Genomic DNA, 12,500 nt, shown 5'->3' with positions numbered 1-12,500 from the left:
GAAAAGGGAGTTAATGTGTCGCCATGGCTACAGGGGATACACAACTATATAAATTATAAGCACTTTTTAAAAAAGCTCTAAGTTTTAGTTTTAGTTTGTTTGTTTGTTTTTTGTGGGGGGGGGTTTTGTTTTTCGTGGGGGGGTTTTTGGAAAGTGTTTTACGGCACTCGCAACTGCATAAAGTCATAAGAGCGCGAGGGACACATTAACTTTTCCAGTTTATAGAAATTTTTGAATTTTTCACGGGTGGCGGCCGAAGCCTAATCTTATCGATTTTACACTACCAAAGGATCTTTAACGTGCGCAACTTGCACACGGGCCCTCCGAAATTAGTTTTTTTAGTTTTAGTAAAGAGTTTTACGGCACTTGCAACACAATAAGGTCATATAAGTGCCGAAGATTAGAGGTGTTACAAGAGAGGAACAAACACAAAATAGAAGGAGGAGAGATCAGGACGATAGACGTTTGATAGGAAAGAAGAAGCAAACCACACCAGAGCACCCGCCAACCATCCACCTATGTTTCACCCTTTTTCGAGAAGGCTAGGAGTAGATCTTTCCTACCAGAAGATCAGGAAAGACAGCAGTGAGAAGGAGCCAAGGAGTAGCAGTAGAAAGGCTGCATAAAGAGTCAGGAGCCCACAGGAGGGGGCAAAGTGGGCGAGGGGGTGAAAGAGGAGACGAAAGCAGACGACAGGACATTGCTAGAGTTAAGGAAAGGAGGTGAAAGGAGACAATTTTAGAGAAGAGAATTTTTCGGTCACCGCCCGGATTTGAACCCTGGACCTTTGAATGAGAGACCAACACTTTAACCTCTAGGCCACGAGAGCCCCCAGTAAGTGTTTTACGGCACTTGCAAAACAATAAGGTCATATAAGCGCCGAAGATTAGAGGCGTTACAAGAAAGTAACAAACACAAAAAAGAAGGAGATGAGATAAAGACGATAGACATTTGATAGGAAAGAAGAAGCAAACCACACCAGAGCACTCGCCAACCACCCACAAACCAACTCTAAAAATTTCTGTTTTAGTTTTAGTAAGAGTTTAGTGTAGTTTAGTAAGAATTTTACGGCACTTGCAAAATTTAACACAATAAGGTCACATAAGTGCCAAAAATTAGAGGTTTTACAAGAAAGTAACAAACACAAAAACCAGAACACCCGCAAACCACCCTCTCAAATTTTTTTGAAGTTAAAAATTCAACAGAGCAAACAAAATATATACCAAAATAATCAATCATATTTTATTATTTTTTTAATGCAATAATAAGAGCAGAACAGTATTGCTATTATATCGCACTATTTATACGTAGATTTCATTTGTAAAGAGTGATATAAGAAAAATGTTTGTATACAAAGGGGCTTTTGAAGTCTCAGAGACGTGTCAACATAAATATAGTTTAGTAATATGATGCATACACGTGAAAATTACAGAAGATTAACAATCACTTTCAATCAAAATGTCAGAAATTTCTTTTCATTTAATGCAACACAGAAAAACACAACAAAATACCTGATGAACCAAAATTTTGCATTAAAAATGCATAGATATTTCTCACTTCAACCCACATCTTGAGAACAACTCCCAAACAAATAAACCTTGTCTCAAGAAAGTAAAGTTTTGCTGCACTAGGGTAAGAAAATTACTTTGTTCACATTTTATTTCAATAAAAATATAAACGTGTAAGGAAATCCTTATCAACCAATAACACTAACATGAACGGTAAATCAACAGTAAGACAAAGTTTACTGAATAAAACCTGCAATGAACAAATTTCATTTTCAAAAACCTCATAACCATCTGCATATATATATATCCCAAAAGGAAGACAAAAATCTAAGCCCCAATTTTGTATTAAACAAATTTATTTCACCAACTCAAAATAATTATCTTTGTTCAGCAACTACACCTTTGAAAATTAGATAATCAGTTGTAAAAATCCCCCGACTCGATTTATAAACTGTCATACTCACACGCCATGTACATATATCATATCATATATATATATATATATATATATATCTCACACGGACAATTATTTACAACACGTTCTCAGCGAGACAAGTTCTGCCAGGTGCAAGGCAAAGACGGCAAGCACACGTTACATGAACGAAGAAACGAGACGTTCTTCTACTCACAGACGAGACATTGTTCTACATAAATATGAAAAAGACATGCGGAATGTGGCAGGATATCACAAGGACACAAAAACTCAGCAGGACACATTTCAGGGTCAAGAACACACATTTTAAGTCCTTCTCTACCGATCACACTTATTCTTTTCGTACAAAGTCTTCCCAGATCTTCCTTTTAAACATTTTTTCAGTTAAATTTTCGAAGAACATCCAAAAGAAATAGATAACATGATACAATCTGTCACTGTAATCCAAGACGAAAAAATCAAAACTTTAGAAATACAAATTTACAGTCCCAGGAAAAACCCACTCAAGATTGTTGGAATCATATTCAGTCAGGTGCCATTAATAAAAGGTAATCTCATATATTACTCTCATCAAATTTTTAAAAACTAATTTTGAACAAAAAAGCATTAAATGAATAGATAAATACAACCCAAAGGCTTCCATAAACAAGACCTAACAGTAACAAAGTGTGGCCATTCTCCGATCTAACACATTCACAAACCGAATGACAAAACACTTTGGATATCTGAGCAACATCTCTCTGTCCATTCACTCACAGACGAGGACGTAGCACCAGGTACAGACTCGCACAACACTCACACAACACAACAAACACTTACACATCACAACACTCACACAACACAACACAACACAACAAACACTCACACAACTCTCACACATCACAACACAACACTCACACAATACTCTTACAACAACACATCTGTCGGTCAGTACTCCCCAACTGGTACCAAACACATCAACATAGGCCTTGACAGCAGCAAACTGACTCTCAGACATTTTGATCCTGCATCAGATCTGAAAAGAAAAATAACACAGTTTGTTTTAGCATGAGTTAAACAAGGCTAACTAACTACAGAAAAGTAATTGTGACCTGTCCCAACGGTTTGGTTCAGTAGGTCATCATCATCATCATCAGACAGTGCCAGATCTGCGACAGACATCGGCGATCATGGTTCTCCATTCATTCCTTTGTCGGATGCTCTCAAAAAAGCTACGTTTCCATGATCTTTCCCATTTGTTTAGGTTCCCTTAGTAGGTTGTTCTGGGCCTACCCCTGCCATGTTTGCCTTCAATTTTGCCAGTGAGAGCTAGATGTTCAAGACCCTTATGTCTATTCAGGTATCCCAAAAACTGCATTTTTCATTTCCTGACTGTTTTTAACAATGAGCGTCCTACATGGGTTTCATCAAGCACTACCTCATTTGATTTCTTTTCCTTCCACGATACTCTTAACAGTCCCCTAAGAAACCACATTTCTGTTGCTTCTACTTTATTTTCACTGTCCAGTAGGTACAGATTTCATAATTTGAGGTTTTGGTACACATGTAAAGAGGACACAATTCCCCTTTATATGACACCAATATCAAATGAATACGACAATATTTAACGTAATGACGCACAATTCAATTTTGGAATGCTTCACTGCTGTCCGAGGCAAAATACTGTACTGAGATATTCGCAATCGAAGATTTGACAAATACTCCATCACAGAACAAAGACATTCTCCAAAATAGCTTTAAAAAACACAGATTTTTAATTGATTTTCCGACAGAAAAGTCATCCAAAAGTCTAATACAGCAACAACAATAATTTGCTTATTTTTAGACCCAGCAAGTGCTTTAGGCAATTTCTGCTGTTCAGCTCGATGTACCCACTGGACCGCAGCGTCGGGACACATCACATTTATTGGTAACAAAATTCTGTCATCTCTTTGTTCATGCTCTTGGTTCCTAACAACGAGAGATTCCCTCTGATGACGCTGGACAAAGTCTTAGTAAGAGTTTTATGGCACTTGCAACACAATAAATAAGGTCATATAAGGGCCGAAGATTAAAGGTGTTACAAGAGAGTAACAAACACAAAAAACAAGGTAGGGAGATAGAGATGATACATTTTTTTTATAGGAAAGAAGGAGCAAACCACACCAGAGCACCCACCAACCACCCACCGCTGGACAAAGGCAGGTATGAGAATGAATGAAAGTGAAAGACAAGAATAATTACAAGACTTGCAGTATTTTGTACAGCAATGACCATTTCTTCTTCATAAGACCCCTTTCCCCACTTTCTTCATTTCACACTCTCTCTTTTTCTCCTCCATCTTCTCTCTTTATACAATCCCCTTTCCCACTCTCTTCGTTTTAAAATCTGTCTTTCTCCTCGCTCTTCTGAAAGTGTGATGCAGACATTATTAGATCCACGTAATTAAAAGGGACAGAAAAACGAACACTAAACTTTTCCTACGATTAATTATTGAGAAACCAAAAATAAATATTAATGTAGTCACAAAAATCATTTTATCCATTTCCCACCTTCTTTAAAATATAGTTTACTTTATGAGGGATAAAAAAAAAAGACATTATTGCAACAACAAAAATTTTCAAGAGAGTGCATTTTAAACAAAGATTTACATCAGTGTATTTTCAGTGCGCAGAAGGGTTAAGGTAGAATGCACTTTAGGACCTATAGGGTAAGCTTTGTGAGATTGTCTTTACTCAAGGATGTACTGGAGAGAGAGAGAGAGAGGGAGAGAGAGAGAGAGAGAGAGAGAGAGAGAGAGGGGGGAGAGAGAGAGAGACAGAGACAGAGACAGAGTGAGACTAGTGAGAGAGAGAGAGAGAAAGAGGATTACTATAAGAGCTGTGCGCTTCATATGTTCTTTGTATCATTGCACAGCGCATTGAGCACTTCTTTGTGGAAATGCGCTAAATAAATGCAATTTATGATTATTATTATTTTTATTATTAAACAATGACAGAGGGATAAAACGAGTCAAAACATTGCTGTCTTCCTAGGAATTGTGGAAGAACAGCTGTCTGAGGTACAACATTACCATAGTTATCGTGGTTGAGTAGAGGAGGGTTGTAGTATACACACATACAAGTCAGCACTACAATGGCTGCACTTCACCAGGAACAGACCAAGCACAACAGTAACACGATTGACTGACTGGTTGAGTAGGTGTTTTACGGCACCCGTGACTCCATTTTGGTCATGCAGGTGCCGTGCAACATGAGAACAGTCGGAAAAGGCAGTGCGCACAAAGAAGGCCCACAAGATGCTCCTCTATGGGTTTTGAAAGCCACGATACAAAAGTCATGAACTCGTGTTTTATGCTCGTTTTAGTAAGCATTTTATGACACTCGCTCGCAAAACAATTAGGTCACATAAGCGCCAAAGAGTAGTGATGTTTTTAGTTTTAGTAAAAGTTTTACGGCACTTGCAACAAAGTAAGGTCATATAAGTGTCAAAGAATCAAGGTATTCAAAGAGAGCAACAAACACAAGAAAAGAAGGAGGGGAGAAAGAGACGATAGATTTTTTTATAGAGGAAAGAAGGAGCAAACCACACCAGAGCACCTGCCAACCACCACTGCAAAAGAGGACGAGAGACAAGGATGACAGATATTAGACATGAAAGAAGGAGCAAACCACACCACAGAACACACAGACAAACCACACACTCACGTACGTACTCACCTTTCTCCTGTTGCGACGGACATGATTAGATCTAACCCTCCACGTAGTCGTTGTCGTAGTCGTTCAGCTCAAAGGTCGGGTTGTTGTATGAGTTGTTGTAGTTGTCATAGGAAACTGGGGGAAAACAAAACAAAATCATAAACAGTTTGAAATCCTACCTGTCAAATGTATGTGGGCCGTGCGGCAAAGTGGGTCACCCCCTGAAGAGCCAAACCTAGAGGTCTAGTGCAATTTTGCAAATAATGAAAAAACTAACAAAAATTGTTTCCAGCCTATATAATTATTAAATGTCACATTATTCCCATTCCATACTTTTAGTTCAGTTTTAGTAAGCGTTTCTTCAACACTTGCAACACAATTATTCTTCAGTCATTTAAGAGCCGAAGATTAGGAGTTGCAAGAGAGTAATTAATAACCTACAAAAAAAAGGAAGAAAGATAAGGAATAGTAGATGTTTCCATACTTTAAATCTTTAAATAACATTGACATTAAGATAAGGAAGAAATTTCACCTTAGTTGAATGAAGCTGCAACTATCCTTACATGGCAAAGAATTGAAATGTGAAAGCATGGTGCTCAGAAAGTAAATCAAAATGATAATAGTAATGTAAATAATGCGGGGGGGGGGTTTTTTAAACTAGACTGACGGACAGAAGTAAAACCTACAAGTCGCCACTCTAGAATTACAAAGTTCTATCTGCTCAGTACGGTACCTAGTTTTGAGAAATTCGACGTACAAATATTTTGAGTTCCACAACATGTTAGAGTTAGTAAGAATTTTAAAGCACTTGCAACACAATAAGGTCATATAAGTGCCGAAGATTAGAGGAGTTACAAGGGAGTAACAAACACAAAAAAGAAGGAGGAAAGATAAAGACGATAGATGTTTGATAGGAAAGAGGGAGCAAACCACACCAGAGCACCCGCCACCCGCCCACTGTTAAGCTTTTTCGAATGCAGTTCTTTGGATATAAATCAGATAACGACTCCAAATAATCATACGATTTTGATAGAGCAGATGGAACACTTTTTTGGTTTTCTGACCTCATGGTCTCAGTAACTCAAAAGCGCCAAAAACGTCAGATAGAACTTTGTAATTCTAAGATAGTGAAGTGCCCCCCCCCCCCCCGAAGTGCCCCTCCCCCCCTCCCCCTCAGGTTGAAAGCTCACACATCATCATCATCCAGTGCCAGATCTGTGACAGGCATCGGTGATCATGGTTCTCCATTCATTCCTTTGCTCGATGCTCTCAAAAAAGCTGATCTTTCCTTGTTACCCATTTGTTTAGGATCCCCAAGTAGATTGCTCTGAGCCTACCCCAGCCTCATTTGCCTTCAATTTTGCCAGTGAGAGCTAGATGTTCAAGACCCTTATGTCTATTCAGGTGTCCCAAAAACTGCTCAAACATCACGAGACAAATAACAAGAAAAAGCAAACAGCCACAAGATCCCAACGCGAGACACGGAGACAAGGGCCGGTCGGCCAGCTCACCTTCCCCGACCACCTCCATGATCTCCTTCTCCTCCTGTTTCTCCCGCAGGGCTCGGCACATCAGCACCGTCTTGCGCAGCGGTAGGATCAGCATCAGCAGCGTGGCGTTGACAAAGTTGGCGATGGCCACCACTGGGTCTCTGTGGAGCCCAACAGAACACGCAAGTGTAATTAAATAGACGCATCAGCTGGTTGAAGACCATTTTGATTGTAAATGTTTTACGCCACAAAAGAAACAATTTAGATCAAGTCAGGGCCAGTTCTGGTTGAGTGGGAGACTTACTTTACTTTGTTGTTATCGATCCAGCTTTACTTGACTTTACTTTACTTCAATTTACTTTACTTTTCTGGTCCAGCGGCCATCTGAGTTCTACTGTCGATATGGCAAAGAATTTACAGGTTTGTTATCAGTTGTGTTTTATCGCTGTATAGAGTATTTCAACATCTGAGGAAGTAGGCAAGTTGGTAGGTAGGTACTGCACAGGTCGTTAAGTGCAGCAGAGCAGGAAAAGAGGTGGTGTGATATGTGTGGGAGACGGCACCTCAGAAGACAGGCAGAGGCACTTGATGAAACATAAAAGAGTTCCCCACTTGAGAATCAAACTTACATCTTCTGTGTGCAACACCAAAGAGCCTTATCATTACACTACAGACACTGACACACATACACATTTTGAGTTTTTCTGAGTTTGAGTAGAAAGAAGTTAACTGAAATTTTAAAAAGGTTATTAAGTATAAGAAAAAAGTGGAACAGACAGAGATTTCTTTATAGTGTTAGTAAAAGTTTAAAGGCCCTTGCAACACAATTAGGTCATACAAGTGCAGAAGATCAGAGGTATAACTAGAGAGTAATATAAAGAAAAGAAGGAGGAGAGATAATGACGATAGATATTTGTAAGGAAAGAAGGAGCAAACCCCACCAGAGCACTCGCCAACCACCCACTAGACAGAGAGAATATCATGCTGAGTGGAGATGCACTTGAGGTACGGTCACCATGACAACAACAACAACAACAACAGCAGCTACATTTCTCAAGGAGAAGAGCAGTAGTTTCGGCTAACTCTTTAGTTTTAGTTTTAGTAAGTGTTTTATGGCACTAGGAACACAATAAGGTCATATAAGTGCCGAAGATTAGAGGTGTTACAAGAGAGTAACAAACATAAAAAAGAAGGAGGGGAGATAAGGATGATAGGTGTTTAATAGGAAAGAAGGAGCAAACAACACCAGAACGCCCGCCAACCACCCACTCTGCTGACTCTGCATAAAAACTGACATATTTCCATCAGAACAGATCCTGAAATCCTTTTCCATCTAGATCATCGACTTCCCAAAGATAACAAAAAATTTGTCAGGAGTAGACTCAAGTTTTAAACAACAAACTAAAGAAATATCCACAATAGTTCCAGGTACCTGATATATGGGTCAGCATTGGTGGTGACGGTCATCCAAACCAGGAAACAGCCGGCTGTTGCTATACAGGCAAACAGGATCCACCTGAGAACAGCAGAGGAACAGCACTTGTCAAAGGAGAAGCATACGTTAAATCTAATAATAATAGCAATTGAGTTTTGATTCAGAGTTAAGGGAAGCACATCGGTAAGTAATGGCTATTTAGTGCTGGGGAAAAAAAAAAGAAAGATAGACGGCAGAAACAAGAAGTAAAGACAAGATGCCTGTAGGACCTATCAGTGGCCCCCTCCAACCACCCACTCTTGTTATTATTGGCCCAGCCAGAATTCCAAAATACAATGAGCATGGACATGTGTCCAAAATTCTGCTAGTTTTAGAAAGAGTTTTATGGCACTTGCAACACAATAAGGTCATATAAATGCCGAAGGTTTGAGGTGTTACAAGAAAGTAACAAACACAAAAAAGAAGGAGGGGAGATAAGGACGATAGACGTTTGATAGGAAAGAAGAAGCAAACCACACCAGAGCACACACCAACCAACCACACAATAATAATACATAGATTCTGCATCTAGACATTGTCACCTCTGGATTGATAACAACAACATACACTGGCACCTAATCCAACAATGTCTTGCTGCTGACAAATAAGTGTCACGACACAGTGGAATCAGGAGCTTCTCAATTTTGGGGCAAATGGAGTTATTGGTATCATCTGAAAGCTTATTCATTTGCCTTGCTTTCAGTTTTTAAAAATCCATCTAGCTTGAATAGAAGTCGAGACATTTGCGATTGAAGAAGGTGGGGTTGCTTGGTTTAGTGATTAAATGAATGAGAAAATGGCCACCAAAGTTTGGTAACTTCAATAGCTTTAGAGTCCTTGAAAACTGAAAATTACATGTTTAGTGCCTTAGAACAAGGTTTTTCAATAAAATTCACATGGAAATGCATTTTCCTATGAACATAAAGGTGTCCAGCCAAAACCCAAAATGTTGATAAAAAATAGCCAACATAGTGGAAAAATGAATTTTTTTTCTAATTCTATATATTCACGAGCGCCTGATTTCACCACAATACCTCACATATATATCGTCGCAGTCGCAAGCAATCCACTTAAGTACAAATTTTGAGAATTTTCGACTTTTTTTACACCCTCCCAAAGCTCTATCAAGGATGCACCTTTCAACATCACCAAAATACAGTTTATTGTTATGGTCAAGGCTTACAATTTTCTTGCTTTTCATGATTCCTGGTAAGAACAACACAATAAAAACTAGTTTTTTTGTCTCTGGTGTGAAAAGTACCCAAACAAGACTAGTGGTCAATGGACAGACAGGGCGTGTTATTTTGCAATAGAGCTTTGTATTTATCTGCCCACCCTGTTTGGGGTAATATTTTTTTAAAATACAAAGAACAATAACACGCCAAACAGCATAACATGTGTCACAACGCGGTGGAATCAAGCCCTCTTCAAATTTTGGGCATATTGAGTTATTGGTATCATCTTAAAGCTTGCTCATTTGTCTTGCTTTCAATGAAAAAATTACCCATCCATCTTCAATAAAAGTGGAGACATTTTGGATTGAAGGAGGTGGGGGTCACCTGATTTAAGAGGTAAAATTAGCGAGAAAATGGCCGCCAAAGCTTGGTTAATTCCAAAGCTGGAGAGTCCATGGAAACTGTAAATTGATATATTTGTGCCTTTAATCAAGGTTTTTGGTGCAATCCTCAAAGGAATGTGTTTGTAAATGGACATAAAAGGTGTTTGGCCAAAAAACAGAAATTTGATAAAAATTGCTAAACAGGGAGAGAACTGCTGTTTTCTTCGATTTCATTATTTTGACGAGAGCCTGATTCCACCACACTGCCTCACATATGTGTCACAACGAGGTGGAATCAGGGGCTCATCAATTTTTTGGCATGTGAAATTATTGGTATTTTCTGTCTTGCTATCGGTGAAAAAAAAACACCATCTATCTGGAATAGAAGTTGAGATATTTGAGATTCAAGGAGATGGGATCCCCTGGCCTTAGGAGTAGACTTAGCGAGACAATGGCAGCCAAATTTTGGTTATTTCCATAGCTTGATAGTCCTTGGAAACTGAAAACTTACCTTTTGGTGCCTTTTATCAGCGTTTTTCAGTAAAAATCCACACAGAAATTTGTTCTTTACTGGACAAAAACGGTGTTGAGTCAAAAAAACAAAAATTGGATAAAAACTGCCAAACCGGCAGCAAAAATGCCAGTTTCTTCAGTATTATTATCATAATAACCCTATCCATACATTGTGTTTTACAATCGTATCCATATAACAACATGGGGAACTCTGTGCCTCCACTTTCCAAAGAGGAAATTTACTCGCTAATCCGATCTGTACTCTTTGCATAGCAGTCAGTCAAAATGATTTTTTGAGAAATACAGAAAGTTTCAAAGAGATTTTCGCACTAGATGTATTCTAAAATGTAAAGAATACAACCCCGGAGATACAAAATGACCCCAGGGCGTACGGATAGTGTTAACCCATTTCCACCCGAGCAGACACCCACCTTAGCTTACCTCCAACCACACCCACAAATCTAGGTACCCACACCAAACTTGCAATAACTTCCCTCCCTCCAGTTACAAAATTATCAGGCAATAAATGTATGAAAGTGCAAGAACGGTAACTCTAAAGTAGTTTTTTTTAATTTTAAGATAATGGACTGGAGAAAGTTTTATTGAGACAAAGAGGGATTAGGATTTTCCCGTAGTAAGGGGGCTGCCTGAATACGAGTATTCTTGTAGGCCGTCAGCAATGAGTTAACAAGCACCTGATTTCACCACGCTGCCTCACACATAATATGACACATCTATACACATACCGTGACTCAAAGTTATTCCTGTCCGTGTCGTAAGCCATGGCGGAGAAGATGGCCGTGATGAACACGATGAACATGACAAAGATGAAGGAGGTGACGAGGCCAAGGTCGTAGTCGGCGATCGGATCGCACCACCAGATGTCGTGAAAGTCGCCCGTCTGGCCACGCAGGGTGGCCGTTGGGTGCACCAGGATGAGCCAGATGATGGGCACGATGCACTGGATGAGGACGAGTGTGCACGCCATCAGGAACAGGACCAGCGCAGACGAGATTCCGCTGGAGGGTATCGAGGAAAATTTTCCGTTTTAGTGACACAGTGCTACAAATGAAACAGAGAGAGAGAGAGAGAGAGAGAGAGAGAGAGAGAGAGAGAGAGAGAGAGAAAGAGGACTGACAAAAAAAACCCTGAAAAACATACAGAAAGAATAAAAGCTATTTTGATAACTTTTATTGAAGGATACAAGCTATCGCAAGGTTGAAGCGTGTTTAGAACCAAAAAAGAAAAAGAAGAAAAAGAAACCATCCCCACACAAAACAAACAAACAAATAAACAAACAAACAAACAAACAAGCAAACAAACAAAAGACTATTTGATGTTGAAGGCACAAATTCACAAGTCAGTAGGTTTTTTTTTTACCTGAAAGAAACCAAAGTCGAATAGGTGTGGACTGATACACATAATTGGAGTCAGAACAGTTGCAAAGACATAGCGACAAAAAGCACAAGCGTATTTCTACAGATGGGGTAATAACGACAACCATAACAACAGCAGCAGCAACAACAACAACAACAACAACAGCAGCAGCAACAACAACAACAACAAAACAAAGCATCCACAAAAAAAGAAAGAAACAAGAAGCCACGGTTTCACTTTCTGTACTTTCAATCACACTATTCGGTCGGCACACATACGCAGATACACACTCATAAACAAAGAGTGGAAAAGACAGAGTACAGGGAAAGTAGATATTTAATGATTTAAAAAAAATGAATGAATGAATGAATGAATGAATGAATGAATGAATGACCATCGTCAAAAGCGTTTGATAGAAGTGATCCTCCGTTTTACTTATCTCCCCATTGCCATACATCCCCTGCCCCCAC

The 12,500-nt window shown here is 39.2% G+C and overlaps 1 protein-coding gene across 1 annotated transcript in view; it reads right to left on the bottom strand.

The window, feature by feature from the left end:
• Positions 1–1,220: 1,220 nt before the first annotated feature.
• The window catches only part of LOC101850490, a gene marked incomplete in the record, with an annotated part of 69,961 nt that continues 58,681 nt past the window's right edge, over positions 1,221–12,500 (bottom strand). Inside the window, 5 exon segments of the mRNA XM_013084867.2 lie at positions 1,221–2,956; positions 5,640–5,753; positions 7,130–7,269; positions 8,541–8,624; positions 11,400–11,672. Of these exon segments, the coding sequence (XP_012940321.1) occupies positions 5,671–5,753; positions 7,130–7,269; positions 8,541–8,624; positions 11,400–11,672 (580 nt within the window).

The sequence above is a fragment of the Aplysia californica genome, unplaced genomic scaffold (assembly GCF_000002075.1).
Source record: "Aplysia californica isolate F4 #8 unplaced genomic scaffold, AplCal3.0 scaffold00323, whole genome shotgun sequence".
Classification (NCBI taxonomy): Eukaryota; Metazoa; Mollusca; class Gastropoda; order Aplysiida; family Aplysiidae; genus Aplysia; species Aplysia californica.
This window is presented reverse-complemented; position numbering and strand designations above follow the sequence as displayed.